Source organism: Pholcus phalangioides, unplaced genomic scaffold (genome assembly GCF_987345545.1).
Source record: "Pholcus phalangioides strain wild (caught in Gottingen) unplaced genomic scaffold, Ppha-v1.0 ptg000039l_1, whole genome shotgun sequence".
Taxonomy (NCBI): domain Eukaryota; kingdom Metazoa; phylum Arthropoda; class Arachnida; order Araneae; family Pholcidae; genus Pholcus; species Pholcus phalangioides.
In genome coordinates, this window is record NW_028301625.1 from 18,025,413 (window position 1) to 18,050,965 (window position 25,553).

The 25,553-nt window shown below is 35.1% G+C and overlaps 1 protein-coding gene across 2 annotated transcripts in view; it reads left to right on the top strand.

Moving 5' to 3' along the window:
* Positions 1-25,553, top strand: part of dve (SATB1_N and homeodomain domain-containing protein dve) — a 147,781-nt gene that overhangs the window by 23,874 nt on the left and 98,354 nt on the right. For both annotated transcript variants that reach the window (XM_089253584.1, XM_089253583.1), the window contains exon 2: positions 19,298-19,505. In XM_089253584.1, the coding sequence (XP_089109710.1) occupies positions 19,307-19,505 (199 nt within the window). In that variant the 5' untranslated portion in view covers positions 19,298-19,306. The remainder of the gene's footprint in view (positions 1-19,297; positions 19,506-25,553) is intronic.

Consider the following 25,553-nt stretch of genomic DNA (forward strand, 5'->3'; position numbering starts at 1 on the left):
ACATTAAACGGAGACCCATAAAAATTTTAATGAATAAATACATAGCTATATTCGTGGGATTTTAACCCAGAGATACTTAGTTGGAAGTTGGTGTACTGCCCTGCAGCTTATCAATCGATACTTACATTGTAATCATACATGATACCTGCAAAACTTTCATACTCAAGGTCATGAAATTTAAAGTTTATGGATGTGCAGTTATCAAATGCAAATAATTCTATTAAGATGATTAATTTATATAAAATTTAGTAATGCTAATTGTTATTAATGCAGAAATACCAAAATTAAAAATGTAAAATAGTAGTGTAGCAGTAAACGGGTACATCTAATGGAAGCAATAATAATGTAACGTATGAGTTCATTTGAGGATTACAATAATAGAAGTGCCCATTTTTTTAGAAATCCCTTCTGTATGGTGGGAAAACTGTAAAGCAAATTATCTAAATTAGCAATTTTTCATTTCAAGAAAAACACAAATTCAGTATTTTCATAACAAATATTTCTGGATGACTATTTTTCATTTCCAGTCAGATTTCACCATTTATTTACCCATCACAAATAATTTGTTAAAATTTTCTCTGTTGTGAGAATAAGTCTGAGTCTCATTTACACAAGTTTTAAAATTAAATTTGTTTATTTGTAGTGTGTAGGATTTTATATTATCTGCCTTCAAAGTGAGAGACCAAAGATAAAAAAGTATCAATGTGTTTCAAATACAATAGAATTTTATTGAAATTTATTTGTGCCATTACTTACACACACACACGAGTGTATTTATTGCTACTGCTTAAAATTTGGCATTGGTGTCTCGTCTCTTTCTCTTGGTTGTGATGCAACCTAAAAAGTTGGACCGCCAGAAAGTAGTAAACAATGGAAAAATCAAATGTAAATTTTCATATTTCATTTCCGCTAACCGTCTGTTGTGTTTTACTATTCGAACCGCTCTTTGCTTCCTTGTGATTGCCGTGTTTACTGGAAAGGCTTGACTAGTCGCTATGTCCAATCTCGATTGACTGATGATCAACTGACTGGTGATACGAGTGTTGTGTGCAAGAGGTCAGTTAATACATTATTATTTTTTGTTGTGAGAGATTACGGATTTCTTGATAACGAACATTTTGGTATTGTCTTTAGATTTACGTGCTTATTTAGTTTTCCTTTTTTCTAATGGCTTTTCGGTGGTACCTTTTTTTCCCTCCAAGACCAGCCGGAGGTTGGGTGACGGTGGCATTCCGATCTGACATTTGTGGCATCCCGTTCGGTAACTTGACCTAGTCTCTAAGTGAAGTCGCGCGAAGATCTGCTGATGTCTAGTCTGGGACACTCTTTTTCTACCTGTACTAGCACCTCCACCAGCGATGACTTAACCTGTCCGATGCAAAAGCCGCCCACAGGTGAAAAAAAAGGCGTCGTAACAGACGGTTTTTTATTCCTTTCTCTTAGGTTGAGAGAAGAAAAAAAATGCATCAACACCTGTGCGTGCAGAAGCGCCTTGTTTTTTCTACTAACTTGTCTTTGGAGAGGAAAGGAGGGTACTGCTGTGTGTGACTTGCATTCGGAATAGATCCAGAAATCCACTTCTCTTTCGTGATGGACGCTGCTGAGCTGAACTTGCTTGAGAGTGCGAGTGGAAGGAAGGCGCTGGAATGTTTGCTTTTCCTCTCTGTCTAGGGAACGAACGATGTGTACAATTTTCTGACCAATAGATGGCGCAACGTAACACGGTCAAGGACAATCTACAGTTCCGCGCCAAGTTCTTGGGCAGCGTATTTCATTCATAAGCGCGCTCTCTCTCGCCCATTTCCGTCTATACTTTTCTTTAATTTTCCCAAAAAGAAAAAAAAAACCCTTTTTCCTTGTCTCCTAGATCATATATTGCTGTTTTGTTCTCACAACACAGTACGTACGCACAGTATACATATTTAGTACTGTACTTAAAAATAAATATTCAGTACTAATCCATCATTGCAGCTCTAAGGCCGGGATTACACCATAAAAGTTTGATGAAAATTCTTTTATAAAACTTGAAAAATGTAACCAATAAGCACATCTGTTACATTCGAGTGAACTTAACTGATCCTCCTATTGGTTGAATTTTTCAAGTTTTATGAATGAACTTTTATCCAAATTTTATAGTGTAATGCCGGCCTAAGATCGTTTTATATCATCTTGCGTTTTACGTGGGAAGAACCGTAACATTTCGTTTAAAACGTTTGAGGCCCTTTTGACCTAGCACATTTTCTGTTTTGCCCACCAGAAAAAAAAATCAGTGGTGGGCAGAATCGTAACGAAGATTTGGGGCAGGGAAGGGAGCGAACACTGTAAAATTTGATTTTATTACCTCATGAAATTTGCCATCCCTTAAGTTTGGCTCAGGTGGTAGATGAATGCTTTTTTCTGTAATTTAATATGGCTCCTGCCACACCACCGATTTTTGGAAGTATTTTCAATCGCAACTCGATCCCCTTACCCCAGTAGTTCTCAAAGTGTGCGTCGCGACTCCTAGGGGTGTCGCGGCTTGCTGGCGATATTGATGCGTTTCTGTTCTCAGTGCTTTGAAGTGGCTCTTTTATGGATTCAGAATATTTACTGTACTATTTTGGGTAACTGCGGATGTGCTATGACTAAGGCAAGGGAGCCATGGGTCCTAAAAGTTTGAGAAGCACTGTCTTGCCCTAAAAAAGAATCGATTGTCTTTAAGTGGATAATTTTCTTGATCGGTTTCGCATTCCCTTCATAATTTTATCATAAAAAACGCGCTTGCAATGATAAAATAAATGAATATCAAATAAGTAAAGTTAAACCCTCCAAATTGGAAATTTTCGAAGACTTCTCGCAGTTTTACTAACACAACCTGGAGTCAATTTCTGTTTTTAATTTTTCTTTTAAAGTTAAAATTTATTTTTAAAATGGCTTTTGAAATCTTTAATGTTATCCGTAATTGAAGATAACGTTTAATTATGCATTAAAACGCGTAATTGATAATTAGGTACTACACGAATTCAATGTGGAGATCGTATTCGTACTTGATCCGCAATGGTGTCACACCATGTAGATTGTAGAGAAAAGAACCGCTTATGGCTTATGTGTGCTCAACTCGCTCTGTAGCAGGGACGAACGGGTCATCTTGCTGCGGGTCTTTCTCATTCCTTTATTATTATAATGCTAATGACGGTCATTAACGAGCGATCTAAAACCGTAGTGACAAATTCCTTAGGGGTTAAGAAGACTGGGTGGCCCCATACTTATTATTAGACATTTTTGATCTTGCGGAAGGAACTGCCAGATTTAGTTAATCGTATTTTGTCATTTTTTCTAGTGAGATTTTTCACCTACCAAATTTTCTGGAATTAAAAAAAATGTGTATTTGGTCCTGGGTATATAAGTGCTATTGTGCCTAAGAACACTTCTCGAGTTTTGAAAATAGTTTTACGAGCACAACGTAGATTTCCGGTTGTTCGTTAATATGCAAATAGTTTTGCTGTTAGCTGTACATGAATGCTTATGTTAGAGGTTCTTTTGAATATTAACGTGGAGGTGTGTCTGGTTCTTCTGTACATGAATGCTACGGTAAAAGCCCGAAGATGGAAAAATTCTACTGTAGGGTTTAACACGGAGTATTGTACAAAATTCGAGAAATATTAAAATTATGTATAATCAATAACAATACAAAGACCACAGCAGGCAAAATGTTTAATGATGAGTAATAAACTGTGATGTATTTAAAGTATGGCAACCATATTTCTATGAGCAGATATTTTAGTTGTTTAGTTACTTTTTCTGGCTTATTATTTTTGGGTAGCTGTAATTAGACTACGACAACCATAATTTTATGAGTTTTTTTCCAATACTATTTATTTTTATTTCTTTTTTTATTTTTTTCCAGCCACCTTGTTGGGAAATTTGCCTGTTGTGGTTTATAATTTTGTATTTGTATATAAACGAGTAAATTATATCATTTACCGGTAAAAGCCTGAAATAAAGAATTTTTGACTGATTTATTTACTTGATGAGATGAATGAATCCTATGCTATGAAATGCTTCGATGCTATGAAACCCATGATTAACATGCTTGAAGTCTGGCCAGTTCGCGAAATGACCGGATACTTTGCGGATTGGCCGTAATTCGAAGTGTACTAGGAGTTAGAGTACTTCCGGCTTTATCCAGTTACTTCGGACATTGGCCGTCACTTATACACTATTAAAGTCGTATTCCTGTTTCGAGATCGTTTGCTGAAAAATAATCAAATTTCTTCGTATATGTACGTGCACAACCAATTAGAATTTTTGAGATTAGACTCATTTTTAATATTTGGGAGTGATGTTTCGCAGCCATTTGGCTGCATGACATATTTAAAGAAATTTTGACTTATTTTTACGTTATCTTACGGGTATTCCGAGTACAGTAGAATCTCGACTAGCCGGCTCGCGACTATTTGACCTCCGTACTATCGGAGCTGTCGCCAAAGTTTGTGCCACCTTGCTGATATCTACAGAGGAATGCGTTAATTTTCATTTTTAAATAAGATAATGACTATATATAGGCGGAACATGACATAATATAAATGCTAAATAAGAACTATTTACATAACTTTCGTAACGATATTTATATTCTTAGACTTCCCTTTTTTGTAATAAATTTTTAAAACGTACAGTACACAACAAACATTTGTGTATTAAGTACCAAGAGGTACACAAAATAGGAATAGGAGCGGTTTTTGGTATTAAAATAGTGTTTTCGATGATATGGTGGGGGTAGGAAGTGAGCATTTGTGGAACTCCGGCTTATCCGGCCTGCTCTTCCGATACATTAGGCCGGATAGTAGTCCGGATTTTACTATATTGAGATTATCCGGATTCAATTTCTTTACAAAGAAGCTGAGCTCGTACGTGCCACTTCTGTTCAGTTTTCAAACGGCGATGTAGGAATCATTTTCTTTGAAGATTCGTCTTGAATACGATATAAATTACAAATCGGTGAAAAGTGTTTATTGATATTTTTAATGGGTGACCATAGTCATAATTTGTCAAAACCGTGGTTTTTGCCGAACGAGAGAGATTTTGATGTAATTTTTCAAGAGCTGGAAGTCAGCAAATTGTATTTTCTCAGTGCTTTACATTCTTTTGAATATCGTTTGCCGTCTGAATGTGTGATTTTTGATAATATTTTCTAATGAAATATTTTTTGCGGGAGCCTCGTTCTTAAATTTTTTACTCAGTCCAGCATTTTCTTTAGCTAGCTTCAAGAGGCTTGGGTTCAAAAGACTTGGTTACTGTAATGTGACTTCAATTAAACTAGTTTGGAAGTATTTTCAAATGCAGTAAATCCATCTCACGATTTTGTATCAAAAAGCCGACTATGAAAAAAAGGTGCCCCTCAAGTTGGACTATCACTTGTATTAATTTTTCTATACCTTTTTGTACAATTTTTCTCTTTTTCGTTGTTCATATAAAGTTATAAAGCAATCACTCTTATTTTATTTATATGAACATTCAGAACTTTGCATATCATTCTCTCGTAGTGACGAAAAATTAATCTCATGTTGGTATTTTCTTTCCATTAATAGTTTTTGTATGGATTAGCAAATGAATAACTTCGTAGTTTGCAAACATTTGAATTTATTTCAGAGATGTTAATATAAATTTTGTTACGAAATTTAGATGTGATGTAAAATTTTCCAAGTGAAAAATAACTTGGTACTCCGTAAGTACACATTATCGATTTCAGTTTCTTTAAAGATAAAACTCTCCTTTTGGAACAGCGAATCAAAATTACCTCAATTACTGGCTTATTATATGTATCCCCGTTTTTGTTTTATACTCTTGATCAAACACTTTGAATGAGCTTGACGCATCTTGTTTTTCAATCCTGTTTCTTACAAGAAAAACGTTCGTGTTATACGCCGACAAATACGGTAATTGATAACAACAGCAAAACATTTCGCATTGCAGTACGTATATTGAAAACAACCGAATGAAATCTATCTAGCTGTCTCGTTAATTTAATTAACTTATGGAAGATAATAAGTTTTTTTGTAACCATAGGTATAAAATATGATTCTTATGAAAGATCACTAACGTAACTATCGTGATGACTGAGCATCGCCTTTTTTTTCAATCTTCAATTATAGCTGTTGTGGAAAAATGTATTTAGTCTTTTTCAACATTTTATTTTATTCTGTTTACCTGGTGACCATCAAACGGAGATTGACAATCGCTGATCAGATAACTCTGATTGTGAAACGGAGCAGCAACGTGATTTGCATAGGCTGGTAGTACTCGTTGCATGCTATTTTACTCAAGTGGTTGAAGAAGTGAATTTTCGGTATGTGAGTTACATGGCACCTCTAAAACAATGCTCCGACTACTCGAAAAAATGGTTTTAATGAAAGAACTAAAGTATTTTATTAAAGTAAATTATGTTATATGTATGATTCTGAAGGGAACGAGCTCACGAAGTTATAGTTCAAGCAACACTTTCTCAATTGATATAAGATTTCTATTTATTTTTTTTAGCGGTACTGTATTTTTAGAAGTCAGAACTCTCCGATTAATAATGGGAAATAAATATTTAATTTCTATTTGGTATAGACCAAGAGAAGAGCGTGAAATTATAATTATAATTTTTTTTATCGTCGAAGCTCACGTGAATTCATATGAAAACTAGATCGCAAATAAACAGGTCGATATGTGTGACCAAATCCTTGTTTGCCAAACGAAAAATTCGTCGGCGGAATATTTTGCTGTATATGCTTCCTTGTAATTTTATGGTTATGTTGTGTGACGTTTCCGAAGCGTTTACTGTTACGTTGAGGTCTGTGATCTAACCGAAATAAGTAGAGAGGTCCTTTTTTTGCTTCTGAAGTTAGTCGATTCGTGAAAAGCTAAATTCAAACGTTTACGGTATTCCAATGATGATTCGAAATGCATCGTTGAGTTGCATCATTTCTCCTTTGAAGGTCTACTCTTGCGAGAAAAGTGAAAAGCAAACCCCATCGCACTACCGAAGTTTGCTTAGAAGACAGAAAACTAAAGAAAAAATGTGTGTATACTCTCTTCGAAACCTTTGATATATATATACGTATATATGTGTGTGTATATGGCGTACACGCCGATCCGATAATCTACGTTATTTTGCTAATTATAGTTTATGTGATCTCCCGTGTTTGACTAGACAGAATTTTTCTAGTAGCCAACTTTCGAAATTTAAAAAATAAAATTCGCTGAGATCTTAACAGAGTTAATCATAGTTATCAATTCCATATATATATATATATATATATATACCGAAACGAAATGTTTCGCTCATTATTTGAGCGATTCTAAAAGTGTTCTAAAATATTGTGTATGCGATATTATTATTATAATTGCTTAAAGGCGTAAAATCTCTGAGCGTGCTTAAATATCAGCTAAATATTTCAAGGATTATGAAGAAAGTTTCGAACTTACGGCGGAAGTCAACGTGTTAAAAAAAATGAATTGCAAAACACTATTTTATTTTTCTCATGTTTTTCGATTAAGTACCTTGACCAGAAGATTTTTTTTTCTGTTTTTATTCTATCACTCTGTTGTTGCACTTTTGACAAAATCAGATAGAGGAAAATATAACTCAACTTTCCCGCGACAAAGACAGTCTTCGATGAGTATTTATGAAAGCAATAGGCATTAATGGAAAGGCGTTACATTGCCGTTTTGGGGTCTTTAAAAGAGGTTCTTTGAAGAGGAGAAAGCCTATTTGTCTGGCGTTTTCGCCGGTTGATGTAACAGTCTACGATCAGAGGCTGTGCAAGCTAAACGTAGCGGACAATGAAGATTTAAATTAATTACCAGCGGAAATCTGTCGTGTGTGCGCGAAGCCTCTCTCTTCCTTGTCGTTGAGCGATCGTTTTAGTCTTTGGGTTCGAGACTTTGTAAAGAGCGACTTCCAAACAACAGTCTACTAGAGCTGCTATCTACGGTTTCGCTTATCATAATAATTTCCTCGACTCGTCTTTTAATAGGCCGGTGACCGGGTGAGGAATGCGGAGCGGTGGGCCGTCGAGAGGTGGACGCGCGACGACCTCTGGCTGCTTTTATAGAAACAGCTTCTGCTTGCCATGTTACACGTGCTGTGTCCTCGTGTCGGCAGCGACTTCTCCTTTTTTTTCCACAGCGAATTCAATCGTGAATACGAATTCCCTTTTCTCACCAATTTCTCAACTAGGGGCTGAAATGAGCGAATTCCCTTCTCAGAGTTATAGAAGTGGCCGAATTCCTGTATTTGTTATATAATTAATCAGCGTTTTTTCAGAAAATCAGGGTTAGTTGCTCCTTTTGTGAAAAGTGTATGAGAGAGAATTAAAAGAAAATGCTTGCAACATGTATGAGCGATTTGCCGCGTATTATATTTGTATGTCTATGAATTTTCACTACGCTTATTCAAGCATAGGCACCAGAAGAAAAATCTAAAAACTGTCATGCGCTTTGTTAAAGAAACTTGAACAATACGCCAAAACTGCTATTTTTATCAAATTTCTAACCAAGAGTGTTTAGAAATTTTCTCCAAATTAACGATATGAATGCTTACATGATTCTTTTACATAGATTTCTGGCGATTTTTTCTGCTGTCAACTGATTATAAACTACGTGGTTTCAAATAAAACTAGTTTGAGTGGATTCATTCCAGAGGCTTTCCATACTTAGTTAAGACAACCATAATCTTTTTTACGGACACAGTGTATTGTATATTATTAAATTTTTTTTTGGTGATATATATATGCTTTTATGTAGAGTATTTTGGTTATATTTAACATCCATATTTTTTTATGAGCAAATTTTTTCAGACCCCTCGTTAGGCAATTTGCCTTTGTGGCCCCTGTATTTGTATTAATATTGATGGAAAAGTATATCTGATAATATATCAGAATTGTGTGTACAAAACAATGTATCAGTAAGCCAGAATGCACTAGTGTTCGTTGAAAAGTCACCAACTTCTTGAGGAGAAAGTGGATACCTGCAAATTTCTTGGGATGAGCAAATATATTTTTTTAAAAGAAAGTACAGTATTTTTGTTAAATTTCAAACTGCGTGATATTTTTCCTTTTGGCCTTCAGATTTTCAGTTTAGATGAATGACAGAATGATAGCGCGCGTCGCATCTTTATTGTTTGAAAGTAACTACGAGAACCATAGGTTGTGTGAAGGAATCAAACTTTTTCATTGCTCGCTTGTAAATCTTTTCCTTTTGACCACTAGAATTCTTTTGACAATTGAAAAGTTCAATCAACAGTGTTTTCAAAGTTTTAGCTTTTGAAATTCATCCTTTTGTAATGAATTCCTACCGTCTACGTAAAGCTACGTTTCCCGCTTCGGAAATATATGTTACACAAGCTTGTTGGTGCGTTGAGGATTATGACCCACCTTTTTACGATTTCGAACGTCTCTGTAACAGCACTTGTTTCGAAATGGCTAAAAGTTCGTTTGAGAGTTCGAGGACTTAGCTTCATTCCTCTGTTTGACCCTTTTCAAACAGTGTTTGCGAGTTACATAGCTCGCGTTCGTTTTCCGTTTTGATCTTTATATATACGTATATAGGATTTCTTTTTTTGCGGAACTTTCTTTCCATACTTTGTGCTTTTTATTTGAAATGAAGAAAGTACCTGTAGTTTCAATATTTTACTGTTTTTGTATTTTCCCAGTTTTTTTTCGAAGACAAAGATACTATTAGCTTTCTTCAAATACTGTATGAATTCAAATGTTACTGAAGAATTTCAGTCACTTTGATTTCAATTGTAAATAAAAAGATGGGGATTACTGAAACACAATACACTGATAGACTCAGAAAATTTAATATGGCATTGGACATCATTAGGGCAACTTTTTGCCTTTTACTTTGCAAACTTTGGTAAATATGATTAAGAATTGTAATAAAGAAGTTTTGGAACTGTTCCGTGTCTAGATTAATAGTAATGATAAATATCAAGACAAGAGCGAAGAAAGCGGGTATGTACTTTCATGTTTCTTTTCCTTCGTAAAGAAAGATGGTAAATTGTATGTGAGATGGTGTATGTTTAGACTTGTCATTCCCAAGGCCACTCCTTCTTCTTTGCTCGTCGTCTTTTTTCCCCGTCTTCATCCAGAGGCAGTGTTTTGGGTAAAAGTATGTGTGCAGCAGGTAGGAATTTTAATCTCGGACTCTCTGAGAGCTTAGCAGCCTAAGCTACTAAGCACCAAGTTTGCGAACCGGTTTTCCGCTGCCGCAACATTTTTAGGTGAAATCCTCCAACAGGGCTGCCGCTCATCTGTCCAATCTTTAATTCTTGCAACGCTCCAACGATGTTGTTAATTGCCGTGGTTATCGGATTATTGTCTTTTTTTCCTTTCGTAAAGTTTCTTCCTTAGTTTTTCATTTTTTTAAATGTGGGATTAGCGCCATACAGAACCCTCACAGATCAAGCTCCAAGATTTACCTTCAACTAATCCTTTTGCTTCTGGAGTTCAAATGAGTTGCGATGAGACCTTAAGGTTGAAGTGACTATCACACGAAGCTATCTCCTATTCTGGAGCAGTACTGCAGATTAGTTTCGCCTTCCCCTAAGTTGACAATCCTTTGAAAACTTCTATCGAATCCGCCGTAATGCCTTTCCGTGTTATTGTGATGAAGCTATATCCGGGAAGAGATTAGCTTTAGTTTTTTGAAGGCGTCGTGACTGTGATCTTATCGAAAGAGCTTAGAGTCAGTCAATCTCTCTATTTTTTTTATGGATGGTGTTAAACATCCGAGGGATGATGTCGTATATCAGTCTACTGGTTGCGGTTCTGTATTTTTCTTTTATGCCCTCAAGACATGATGATTTTTGAGCTAAGTCGTCTCTAAACATTATATATTTTTTATGATATATCTTCGTTTCGCGTTAAGAAAGAATCTTTCTCAAAGATTGGTGGGAAAAAAAAGGGGTTTTGCATTCCGAATACTTTGTTCATTTATTTGAAATCCAAATTCTCAAGTCTCATATGCAGTGATTATTTTTGAAAACATAATACTTTAATATACTAGTTCTGCTTTGCATTTACATTCCCAGTGAGGATTGTGAATTTATTTTAGCTGTAACGGATTACTACGTAGGTGGATCAAATATAAACCGGAATTTTGTTCCAGAGAAGTTTTAGTGTGGTGGCCGGCCCCTCCGTTACTGGAAAGTGGTTTGGATGTTTGCAGTGTATTTGCTTTTCTTGTCGTCTGCAGCAACTCATATCTGTATTCAGTAGCACGATGATCGAGGAACAGGTACATACATTCGTTGCGCAGCGCATTATAAAAGTTCTGGCGGAAAAAAAAAGTAAAATCGTCTGAAATTTCGAGGAGGCTCTATATTTCAAGGGAAAACACTTTCCGAAACTCATGCGTATGATTGGCATAAAATCTTTCAGCAGGACGTGATGCGATCGAAAATGAGTCCTTTCGTTGGTGAAAATCACTGTAGAAAACATTCGTACTTTCCGCGAAATTATTGCTGTATATAGCCACATAAAGATATCGAAAATAGCATCAACAGTTGGTACAGCATTAGCTATAGGAAAGCTGAGCATCTTTGTGGATGGCCTGCGCACTGGAGTACTGAAAAGTTTCTGCTAGGTGGGTTCTCCGTGCCATTCTTCGCCATGACTATGCAAGACCATTAGGGAACAGCATACACTGCTACATTAACAACTGAAAAGCTAGGCGGTTCACAGATCAGCTCTGAAACACCCTTCCTACAGTCCGGATTTATATCCCCTTGTGACTACCATTTGTGTGGGCCGCTTAAAGAGGCATTGGGAAGACAGCGATCCGTCAATGATGCAAGAGTGGAGGAGTTTCTGTGCACCCGGCAGCGCACTTATCCCTGTTCTTTCTTTGAGAAAGCGATTAAAACCTGCCAATTCGTTGGGAAAAATGTACTTCAATCTTTTTATTCTTTTAAACTATTATGAAATAATTCGTATTTATAATTTGATCCGCCCTTGTATGTTTTACTTATTCGTCGATTCGATTAAAGAAGGAAGCGATAAGAATTTGCAATTGCTGGAAATATTCTAAAATCGTATGTTACAGAACCAGTATGGTATTCTTGCGATAAACATATTGATCTTCAGCTGAGTAGGTCTTGGGTTCGAGCATTCATTTATTTTGTCTAACATTTGGGATTATCTCTCAACCAGGGTGTCCAGTCCGTGGCCGAGGATGGATATGAAACTGCTCCAACAAGTAATTTTAAACTAAATCAAATGAATAATTTTAACTAATACTGTTTTGGGTAGATTCTTGACATAGTGCGGTAATCTTGGTTTGAAAGTTTCTAGCTATAGTTAGAGTTTGTACTCAAAGTATGGCCCAAGACAATTCTTTTTCTCCCAATTTTTTATCCTGAAAGCAAAAAAGGTTGGATACTTGTACTCCAAACTACGTCTCGGTTTAATTCTTACATTGGAATGCATAAAATGACCGTGTTCTGCTGAAATAAACCAAAGGAATCATAAGAATTTATGCTGGTCAAGATAAATTGAAGTGTGTGTGTATGTCGAAAGTAAACAGTAGCAGCATTCAAAATATCCAACTTGAAACTACTTGTTCAAAAATCTGAGTGCCCTCTATATAAAGTTTGTTTCGTTTTATTCAATTTAAAAAAACGATTATAAAAAGGAAAGAAAATGTTTAGTGACGCACAGCTTTCCCTTTAAGCTACACGCGTGCCGACTGTGCATGGTTTAAAATTGCTTAGAGTTTTTCCGCACGGAAGAAACTCACTACATATATTGTACGTGGTGTTATGTTGTTTAGTCATTGGGCATAGATGTCAAAATTGTGCACAGAGTAACAAATCCGGGGCAGGTGAAAAAAAGGAGGGTGCGTTGTGACTTATCGAAAGCAGTATAATCAAACAAGCGAAATTTACCCGGCGTCGGCTTTCCTCTTGAGAAGTGGTAAATGCATAAAGTATGATGGAGCGTATATTACCATATATATTTCAACATCTTCATATAGCCTCACTGTTCAGATCACTAAAATAATAGTTACCTACTCAGGCACTGAGTTGCTAGAATGCCTACAGAGGCATTTGTACGCTTAATTAGCTTCGCAAAAGTCTGTCATTCCACTCATATTTATTTTGAACTGATAAAATTGACGAGCTACAAAACGTGAGAAAAATGTTTTCCCGCTTCCCATTTGGATAGATATCTAGTTTATTCGGATAGCTTCGGATAGTCTTTCCTTAGTTGATTGGTAAATTACAAAATGGCAGTTGTCTGTTTCTTGGCTTAAATAATAATCAGAATAACTTTCATCGATCTCCGCGAATCTGTGTTAGCAGAATCACCATTGTCATTCGATTTAATCTTAGGAGATGAGCTGTTGCCTTAAAATGATAAGTGGATAATGAAACGAGAACCTTTTATGTTCCCTCAACTAAATGCATCGTATATACTTTATATATATTGAAACAAGACTACTTTTCGGATGAATTTTCGTTTGAAACAGTTTTACTGATGATTTTAATGTAGTCGGACGATATTTTGAATCACTAATAGTTATAATTTCATTTTTCTGTTTGCATAGATAAATGCCCGTTTAAATAGATGGAGGTACATGGATACAAGATATTCATCTTTGATTAAAGAGTCGGTTACTCGATGCACTGTTTAAATATGATGTTTTTCAGTGACTGTTCCCCCAATTGGTTTTTGGACTAATGCACTTCTTTAAAATTTTTGAGTTTTTCAATCTGAATAAAATACTGCAATAAATTAAAAAAACATTAATTTTGATGTATTTCTTTTTGTTCTTTCAATTCAATTTTATATTGATGCTTAAGTTGGGTTACGTAAATTTTTCAAAATAATTTTAAACTGGATTTTTTTTTAAAATTATAACAAATTAAGTTTGTTTTTATAGTAGATTGCTGTGATAGTAACACAAACCATAAAAATACTAAAACCTTATTCCAAAAATAAAGAACGTGCAAAAATGCTGATGATAAAAGAAAATAGAAAGTAGTCTTAGGTAACATAGGTTTTCTTCTAGTGTCCAAGTACCACATCTAGTTTTATCCACCGAGGAACAGTGTTAATACCGGTAGATTAAACAGGTGTATTGCTGTCCCCATATGTCGTCGTATTTCCCATCGCGAAACAAACAACTCCCTCCCTCGGTTCCTCCGCAAAAGAAGTACCGCGCTCGTTCCTTCCGCTTATAATATTTCTCAACAGTGAGTTCTTCTCAAACTTTTGTGAAAAAAGATGGGAATTTTTTTTATTAAAAAAAGAGAAAAAGCAGCAGTCGCGTCAGAACTATGCAGGATACTTCCTTAACATCCGAGGATAATTATAGTGAAATAAAAACTATAAAAACTCGCAGCGTTTTTTTAAAAGTTTCCCAGAACATAGCGTAATTTTTTAAGACCTTTGTTTCTTTTAGTAATCCGGGGCTTCCTTCGATATTAGACGGGATTTATATTTTGCATGCTTCATTAGCGAACATATAATCGTCGGAAGTTTTTTCTACCTTCTTTTTTTTCCTTTTTCCAACAAGAATTTTTCTGTACGATTCTTTTACTGACGGTATGTAAACAGGGGTGTGATTAATTCGGTTGGATGAAAAAAATTACCTAATCCCCGCGCCACAAGTTTTCTGGATATTTCTTTTTCAATACCTGCTGCTGTTTCACGATAGATTTTGTATTGTTCGCGTTGTATGCGAGTAAGAAGTATAGAAGTAAATAATATTTTGAGGAAAACCGTGAGACCCGTACCCCCTGTATATTTCTTTGTGAATATGTAGCTTTTTTTTATTTTTTTCTGCTGTATCATTAATATATTTTCATTTTAACAAGCTATAGTTTCTTTTCACTCAGGTATACCATACTGTTGTTAGTTTTATGCCAAAGTCAAGTTGGTAAATAACTGAGAGGAAAAAAGTGATTTGTTTCGTGTGTGTGCGCGAATTATATTAATAACGTTATTCTTTTAGTTCCGAATTTCCCATACTTTTTGCTCTACCGCCCCCCTTCATAGATTTTATTTTCTCATCCCCCAACTTAACCCTTAAATACATAGCTTTGCATACATGCAAAGGGTCCTTTAAACGTTCATTACTGCAGCCAGTTTGAAGATAAAAATTCAGAATCGCTTTTGCAAATAAGGTGAGGTCATATTCTTTCCATTTTATATTTTGAATTTGCTGGTAGTTGCAGTTAACGATACAGGGCCGTAACTAGGCTGGCGAACTACCCCTGGGCATCTAGATGAATAGGGTCCACATAAGTTTACATTTGTTTTGCATAATAATAGCCCTTTCAAGAGGAGCCTCAAGGAAAAGTCTGCCCAGGGCCCCGAGAAGGCACACTACGGCGCTGGTTTAACTGTCCCTGTTTGTTGCAGAGCATGTGTAGCTGTGATTTTTTTTTAACAATTGCAATAACGTGATTCTCACGTATTCCCGAGAGATCCTTGTAATATGTCCACGGTATTTGTAAATGTTAGTAAATACCCATGTCAAAATGAGGTGAGAAAAATGAATAATCCTTCAATATTATTTCTGTGCGTTTTCCTATTATCTTTAGTCCAATATGCATTTCACTAGTTTTTATTAAAAACAACCCATTTGTTTTTTGCTGATAGAATTGCGTTGGAAATCATAGACAAATTTCTTATTTTTTGGAATTTTTGATTAAAAAAATTATAAAGTTGCATATTATTCAAATTTGGAACGACAGTATCAAAACTTAGCTGAATATCATACCTTCTCTTAAATTTATATATTGTAAATACTGTTGGCTTAGGCATTTACTTTTTATTTATAAAATAGGCCTGCTGGTGGTGTACCATAATGTCCTGAGTATAACCCGTGGGCTGTCCAAGGAAAAAAATTGTTTTTTACATTCAAAAAATGCTAGTAAAGTTTTACTCGTCCTTCGTAACTTTTCTCTGGGAACAAATTTGGTAGAGAAAAATAGTATATTTTTCTTTCCCGATATTTTATTTTCTTCACACTCATCTTTTTCTAAAAGGATTGCGGGAACATATGGCACAAATTTGCTATTGTGGGCTGTATAGAGAAAATTACAGTAATTCTTTAAACAATTTCTTTCAATGCTACGTGTTATTGTATTCGCTTTCTAGTCTTATCAAACTACAGTAGTAATTTCGAAAACTGTTTCGTCATGCCGAAAATAAATTATTAATAGGTCACTCATTTGAACAATATATATAATACTTTCCTTCATGGTAAAAGGATAGACGAAAGGGACGCAAAAATACACGATTAAGTGTTTATGCCCTATTGTCTCATTCAAAATAATGGCATGTCGAAATTTTAGAATAGTATGTTTACACTTATTTGAAATTTTTAAATGTGAAGAGAGCTGTTTTTCTAAGCTGAGTTTTATTGATTCCTGAGTATATCAACTTATATAAATTTTCATATTTTCCTCAAGTTAATTTGGATTGCTTGGGAATACTCTGGAATGCTTCTTATATATTAACAGGGGAATGTTTTTTCTTTATCGATATGTATGCGTTTCGGTTCAGATGCTGCAAGAGAGAAAAAAAAATCAGTGTGATGAGATTTTGGTTCCTAAACATAAAATATGCGCCCACATCGAAGTATCTTCAACGTTTGTTTGACAAGAGCGCATACGCATCAATAAAATCTCGATATTTAAACTACCTGTCAGAATGATGTAATTACATGTTAGCATTTATAAATTCTTTTTTGTCAACAACAGTTTTTTTTGAGAAAAAATACCATGCTGAGTAGTGCAAGAGTAGTCATGGTGAGAATCCCTGCGAGGGCAGTTTGCTTATTTCTGTACAGCTAGTGACCGCATCCATATGGAATTCGCTGAATAAGCTGTTTAATTTTTTCAAGTCTCATTGGTCTAATGCGATTCCAGAAATGACCTTCTACATTTGATTGCTTATTATTTCGTGCGTAATAAATATCTAACATATGCTTGCGTGTTGCGCGTACTTGCGCTGGTTTCGTTGGTAAACGGTATCAGACACGAAGAGTTTATTTAAAGAAAATCGTTAAATATTCGGATAGAGTGCTTCACTGCAATGTTCGCACCATATTGGAGTGGAGAGAAAAACTATTTCTGTCATTTTTGTTTTCCAGGTTCGACCTAAAAATAAAAAACCGGAATATATGCTAAGAGATATAATTTAACTCGGTTTATTCTTAATCCCCATTTTGTTTTTCTCCAAATTCGTCTCGTGATGTAAATATCTACTTAAAACGATACCACTAACGTTGATTACAGCAAATACAAATGTAGCTTTTTTTTCTGTATTAAATAGGCGCTGAACCCTTTTTTAATTCTTTATGGACGCACTGAATATAACTTTTTTTTTTCTTAAATATTCAGACCGAAACATTTTAAATGTAGATGAAAATCGCGTTTTATGTCGTCAAAATGACTTGTATCGATGACACAGACATTTTTTTTTTCGGTCGAAACCCTTCAGTCCTTTGAGTAAACCTACTGCTTGCTAAAACGCTATTCCCACGCCGCGATGATGCAAGCCAGTAAGATGGAGCGCAGTTGAGACACAATTTGGCACAATCGTACTTGATCCTAAATCTGATAGAAGATGTGAAAATGAATGCATACGATTTCGTTATTATTTGCATTTTTATTTGATTTTATTTTTTAAAAAAGAAAAGATTCTCTGAATCAGAGGAAAAATAAAACGAGAGCAGCCTGTGTTCATCTGATGACTATGTTGCTATTCACTATCTGACGCATTTCGTCCGGGTTATTATTTCCGATTCGTCATCATCTGAGTTTACTAGACATTTTTAAACCGGTTAGTTTTTATATATTACCAAAATCGCTCATGTTTTTATGTAACGTTACGAGATTTATTTTCAGTTACGGTGAGAGATTTCATCGCTTTTACATTGGCATTTATCATATTTTTTACTTCCCCACTGCTCAGACGCAAATAGATGTTGAATATACACAAGTTATATCGTTCTAGTTATATAGCCCAATAACTGTCATTAGAACGTAGCATATACACGTCCTTTTCAAAAAATTAGAACACCCTAGAAATTTACGAGAGCAGTGCATGAAGTGCTCAAGCTGGAAAGCACAAATTAAGGATGCGGTTGTAATTTGTATTTTCATCTTCTGGAGGTTCTTCTTGAGCATAATCGGCGGCAAAAGCAGATTGAACGTTTCTTAAAGTGTCGAATTACTTTTTCCTCTTTGCTTCAAAAAATTAGAACACCCCGAAAGTTTAAAAAAATTAGACTTACAACAGATTACTACATGGAATATTTTTATGCAAATTTACATCAATTTGATCGAATTAGTATTTTTTGTCTTTCCTCGTTATGTATGTAAACCTAAATTCATCCAATCTTCGCAATACGGGTAGAAAAACGGGACATTTCTACAAACGCAAAATTGCATGTGTATTTGGTAGGACAGTATGAGGAAACGCGTGCTGATATCGAACGAACAAATTGTACTGTGCTCATCTTTGGCCTTGATCATGGATTTTATGCATTAAGATATTGAATTTATAAGTCTCTAGCACAGATCTGGATCGGACCTCAATCATGAATCCCATCGTAGTTATTTTAGAGCCCAAATTAGGTTTGCCATTGATTAGCTTTTTTTAGCACTACTCCACAATCTCTTGATAGGATTAGCATCAGGTATCGCGAAATCGCTGATGTTTGATGGGCATTACCGAATTCTTGATCCAATCGGCGTTTTCCATCTTCAAATGAAGTCTTCAGCTGCTGGGACCAAAAAATAGAGACCAATGAATCGGAGGACTTTTCTGGATGAAGGTGTGGATTAGGTCCTTCACCGTTTGATTCTAGAAGTTGAAGATTATATGGAGAAGGAAATTCCATTTGCCATTGAGATTTTGTTGTGTGAATTGCTACAGCATCGATATAGCCTTTTAGACACGGTCAAGAACCTATTAGAAGATGAAAATATAAATTATATAACCGTACACTTAATTTGTGCTTTCTAGCTTGAGCATTTCATGCACTGCTCTCTTAAATTTCTAGGGTGTTCTAATTTTTTGAAAAGGACGTGTAGAATTCGAAACGCTTTCATTTAGGTTTCGATTAAGGATAGTTTTTTTTTTCACTTGAAAGAAAAAGTCATTTTAATATGGAAAAATGATCACGTTATAAAATTTAAATATCTTCCGCAAACATTTTTTTGCTCATGGCTCATTTATCGCTATATGCTTTATAAAATATTTGTTGAAATTTTATTTTCTGTAGATGATAAAATTTGTAATGATTTCAGGGTTTGCTAATGAGTGGAGGCGTTGCAAGCAGCAATTGTATTCACGAAATGAACCAAGAGAGGCGAGAAAAGCAAGAACCATCTATGCCTGTTGATGCGGGTAATACGGGTAATGCTGCTGGAAGCGGTGGCCTACGAAGTCCTGGCTCAGCATCGGCTCTTATCGAATATCGGCCTGTCCTGAGGATACCCCCGAAAAACAACCAAGGCAAGTCTTTTATCACAGCTATCAATGAGTATGATGATACATTTGTATTTTTATGGCTTGTTTTAAGGAAATATCTTTCAGAATCATCATTTCTAACACAACCCCTGTCTATCACCCTTGAAGCTTTTTACTGCCGCTTTAATCCCGAAGAGGTGGCTCTATGAGAAGCCCTCTGACTTTTAAGTGATATCCAAGGAGACTTCAGAAATGTTTTATACCTGCGGGTACTCGAATTCAGCTGTATTTTGGAGATTTCGATTTCTGAATTAATTTTTGGGATGTCTCGCCCCATGCCTCAAAATACTTGATGCTCGAGCACCCGTTGCGCTCTCAGCTTCGACGCAACTGGTGATATCCTTCAGTTTTTACAAATGTAAAAACAAGAGGAAAATGCAAAATTTAAAACATAATTTGTGAAACTCTTCAAACCAGAGTCAGAACTGGCTATTAAATTTTTTTTGATTGATTTGTTTTTATTGTGTGACAGAATGCCCTTTAAAAGAGAAAAAAATTAATTGATTAATTAATTTGGGTCGATATCTCTACTTGGATCATTTGAGTTTGGTACACATATGGATACCTCAGGTCTTAGAAAAAGAATCATGAAAATCATTTAAAACCGTTGAAAATGAAAGTACACATATGTGTACCTCTGGAGCAAAGAGGATAACAAATAGTACTAGCAGATCTTGACACTGTTTCTTTTTTGTAATTTTATCAACATAGCTCCCAAAGAGTTAAGAGTTTTAGTATTTTCTGAAGCCTTTGAAGTAGAGTTACAAATATACAAGCAAATATAAGATTTATGCATATCTTCAAATTGGGGTTCATAATTGCTATTCAATAACAAACGTTTGCAATAGAATTAACAAACAATTCCAAAAACAAGAAATGGGCAAGCATTAAAAGCATAGAATTAGTGAAAAATAATTGAATATTATATACGTTCATTTTTCCGTGATGCACTTAACTCTTATTATTCAGCCTGAAGTAAATGTTTTAAAGCTTAATGTGAAGTATTACAGAGAAATGTTAAAAAAAAATCGTGAACTAGAGCATACTTGATAAGGAGGGATGACGATCAAATTGTGATAATTTTCGACGCCATTGACGTATTCAATGATAACAAAAAAAGTGAAGAAAGGAAAAGATACAAAACCATCATTATGGAACATCTGCTTATGACTTGCACTCCAAATGATTAGCTCAATGCATTTTGCTCGCAATTTTAGAAGCCTTGGAAATCATTTATATAGTAACAGCTATGGTATATAGAACTATAACATTCTATAGAATCAGTTTTTGCTCTTGAAGTATTCAAGAACCGTCGTGATCGGAGTGCATGTTATTTATTCTACGGATTTACCAGCCACCCTCAATTTTACAATCTTTATTTGCATGTTTTGACGTGTTGCCTGTACCTAAATAGTTTTTATAGCTCACTTTTCTAATGTAATTCTTATGAAAATTTTTGGAATCAGAATGCCAAGTTCGATGAAAAAATCATATTGCATGGAATTAATTGGACAGATTGTTTTCAATTCATCTGTTTTATACACGTATTAATTAAGGACGGAGTACTATTTTACACATATTGAGAAAACTATACACGGATAGCAACAAACATAATATACGTTGCTATTCACGTATAGTTTTCTCAACATGTGTGAAAATATTACTCCGTCGGTAACTTAAGGGCTGCAACTAGATGCTTGGTCAGCCGGGGCAAGCACGCATTTTGGCGGTGCCTCGTAATGTTGAAGGAGAGGTTAACGAGTGAAATTTGCTTCCCCTCATGTCAGGAGCCCGGGGCAACAAACTCGCCTGCACCCCCCCCCCCGCAGTTGCGACCCTGACTTTTGGACACGTGCATATTTGATGTGTCTAAATAATGCTGGCAGATTCAAGTGAACACTACATACTTTTTGAAATTCATTTGTTTTCTTATTTTATTCGAAAAACAATTTCCTCACATAATTCTCAGAGTCACAGTTCCAGATTTTTCATTTATACAGAGTGATTCAGAAAAGATAGGGAAAACTCTAGGAGGGTTTAGTACACACCAATATAAACAATTGTCATCAAAGAAATGCATGGTCTAACATGAAACGCAAACGCGCTTCGAAACGGCCGCTCCGCAAACGTTAAAACGACATTCCTTTTGAAATTTATCGGGAGAAAAAGGAACACCATGCATGCAAATGCAACCTGGGGAAGAAGAAATGCAAATCTGCGTCACAGTGAATAAAATACTTTTTTTCTTTGATGAAAATTGTTTTTATGTGTACTACCACTTGTTGAAGTTCTCATCTTTCCTGAATCACCTTGTATATGATTAAAAAAAACAATTTTTTTTTGTTTCTCAGTTACTGTTGCATTAATTCGGTTGATATTGGTCTATTACTGCAATTACAGTTACAGATTTTTGAATGAAATTTCTGGCAATTTGTTTCCTCAAATCTCATTCAAAATGCGGTTAATACTTTTTCAGGTATTGCAAAAATAAAATAGAAAGTACACAATCACATACAATACAAACATGTACAAAAGAAAAACAGTATAACAAAAATAAAACACAGAACTATGCAGCAGGGACCTATTCGATCCTTTCTAGAGCGTAATAAAATAAAACGTCTGTTTTCAGTAAAGCAACAACTACGTTTTCTTTTTTTATACGTTCTCATAAGATTTCTTTTTTAGAAACATGCCTCAATAATCTTGCAAAGTTTCACGTTAGTTGTTTATTCAACCATATAGTTTTATCACGAGACAAGAATTTTTCTTGCGCACTAAAATTCGTATGCATCAATTTAGAAAGTTGTAAAACTGGAGCAACCGAAACTGACCTCTATTTAGCATAAGTTGAAATTATGCGTTTGCGTATTTAGGATGTGCGTACGTGCTTCATTCGGAATTGTATATTGGATACGTTGGCTTACATTCGAAAAAATAGAGGAAATCGGGAAAAAGATCAATTTTAGGAATTAATTTTTCCCCCATTACGAATGGTTTTTTGTGCTGTTTGAGGAATTTGCTTTAAGCTCTCAGTCACGCATGAAGGAAACGATCCCTATTTTCAAGTTAAAATGTAAAATTTGTAAACTAAATGAATGCAAAGTCTTGTGTACATATTTTAAGGACACAAAATATATTTTAAATACAATGAAACCTCGATATAAACGATGCTCTGCAGACCAAGAAAAGATATTGTAGGAGGTTATCGTTATATCGAGAGATAGCATTATTATCCGGCGTCGCCAAATTTATGCCGTTGTTGGCACCTCTTCTCAATTGGTATTGTTAGTACCATCATAAAATTCATTTTTGAGTGTTTAAACACAGCAAAAAATTGCGATTGATTATGATTAATTGATGAGTAAAATTCAGTTGTTCCATCCTGTAATGTAGTTTATCGCACAAAATTTTTATGTATTGTACAGAAAGTAGCTTCATGTCAACTTCATTAACACTTGCAAAGAGTAGATAGTGCAAAATACCAATGCTATTTGACACTCTTGAAAGAACACAAACTGGTGAGAAATTTAAAAATAAATTGGTAAAATTTTGAGTGAAATGTAAAAATATCGTCGTAACAGTTTCGAAATCTCAAAAAAATATCATTATAGAGGGATTTGTCGTAGTAAAGGATATCGTTGTATCGAGAGGAGTTTAACATTAGACTTTTGGCAATTTCTAATACGATTTGAAAAATAATCTGTATCGAATTTTCACCGTATCAGATTGTCTAATACTAAATATTCTTACTGAATGCATTTTGTGTTTTTTGTACAAAGAAAAGGAAAAAAATTAAACCAATATTTGTAGGAAAAAAGCCAAGTTCACATTTGGAAACTTTCATTACCACTCGAGATTCAGTGCTCAAAGGTCACGCATCAGTACGTGTCTTTTTCCTGTATGGATGTTTATCGTTGACAAAAGACAGGGCAAGCAAAGTCGTGTATTATTATTGATGAATCGAGTGGTATGGAAGATGGCAAATATTGGAAGTGGCTGTAGATTAATCGGTAGTTTCAAAGTCCTCGGATTCCAGGATAAGTTTCAAACCTGCTGAATTGTTATGGGGGGGGGGGGTTGAAAAGCGATTAGGACACTTGGGTTTTATTTGTTATCATTTTGGATTGCTTTCGGTTATCTTTCCGAGAGATAGATGCTCCAATATATGCGGTTTTAGATATTTTTTTCCCTTTGTTATTTGTTAAATGTGCCACTTTGTTCTTTCCGGTTAGCGATCCAGTTTGGCCGGTATAGGCTGGTCCGATAGAGGTAAGCGTATCATTTTGTGACGCCATTGGTTCTCGAAGAGTTTTTTTAAAGATAACCGGAGGAATTATTTTCTTATACGGCTTAATGCTTATTATTTTAAGTCTGGTATCAAAGAAGATAAGTACATCGTGTCTAAGTTGTGTATTCTGATTTTATTCCTCATTTTATTTTTTGAAAGTTACGGACCAAAGTTCGATCCATCACCTATAGGGATATGGCATTCTCCGAACCGCGCGCGCACACACACACACACATGAAGGGAAACTCAAAGCTTTGATTTAGAAACTTTTTATATTATCAACCTTCACAGTAAAGAGCGACTTGGAAAAATGAGTGAAAAAATATATTTTTTCAAGCTAAAAATGATTGTTTTCAGAGATTTCGTACTGAGTTTTCTTTAAACACAAGCCTCTCTTTCACCTACCCTATAACTATTAAGCCATCTTGAATCCTGATATTTTCCATTTTATTCATATGTTTATGCTCCTCCCTGTAAATGTGACCCTGGCGGGGAGAATTAATAGAAATTATGAGACAGCTTTCACAAATAACTTTCCTCTGACAACGAGCTAGTACAGAATCAAAAGAAGCACCTTAAGCTGGCCTTTTTCCCCTTCGGCGTGTAAATTCCCACCCGCTATTAATTCATAAGGTCCGACTTCTACCAGTTTCATAATTTTTGAAAGAAAACACTATTATTATATTTTCGTCCTGCTCGCGCTACGTGCAAGATCGTGCAACTCCCAATGGATGAAAAACAACGTCGTCGTCTTTTGAATAATTAAAATCGGGGTTTTTTCCCCCCTTTGTTTCAAGGTTATTAAGAAAATGTTTCGATGAATGAATTCTTTTGCAAGAATTTAATGGTTTTCGAGTCGTGATTTATTATGAATTCAGTTTCCATGTGTACCGTATTTAACTCATACTAGACTCAAAAATATCTGTTCTGTAGTCGCCGATTTCTTGGTGTTAACGTGAGTGTTTGTGAGGACGTAAAGATCACAAATCTAACGTAATTCTTTCTCTCCACTTTAAGTATTGCCATTATTTTATTTTCCAATGGTCCGCTGCAGGAGTCTAGTTACACAGATATACATTTATAATATGTTTTATATAACCTCTCAATAAAACCTCTCTTTTACGGACACCGACAGGACAAAAATTCGTCCGTAAAAGAGGGGTGACCGTTAATCAGGTGTTCGAAATACATACTTTTATTATACAACTCGAAATTATTATTTGGCCATAAAAGAGGGGTTTTACTGTAATATAGAAACTGAAATTTTTTTTTTCTTTCATTTTAGTTTCTTACAAGAAGTATTTATTTTAAAATTGAGTGAAGAAACGAAGTAATTGTATGATGGAGTTAATTAACTGATATAAGAGCAATGAACTCTTTCGTTCTCTCGTTTAGATTACTCAAATGATGATAGACGCGTTGACTATTCAAATGAAAAGAAAAAAATCGTAGACCGTCACAGATTTCATATATAGATTGATTTAGACTTTATAGGGAAGAAGTTGCAATTTCGTAGGCGGACATCGCTCGCGTCTTAGCCGGGTCACTTTCTATTCGATCATCGTTACCGTGAAGTGGCGGAGCAACTTACGCAGTTTAGCTGACTGCTTCATTTCCACCAGAACACTATATGTATTAGAAAAAAATGACTTAAAAATTTTTAATTTCAATGACAAGTAATTTGAAGATTGTTTCTTATGGCAACACTGTTTTGCACATATAAATCATGAATCACGAGGAAGTGT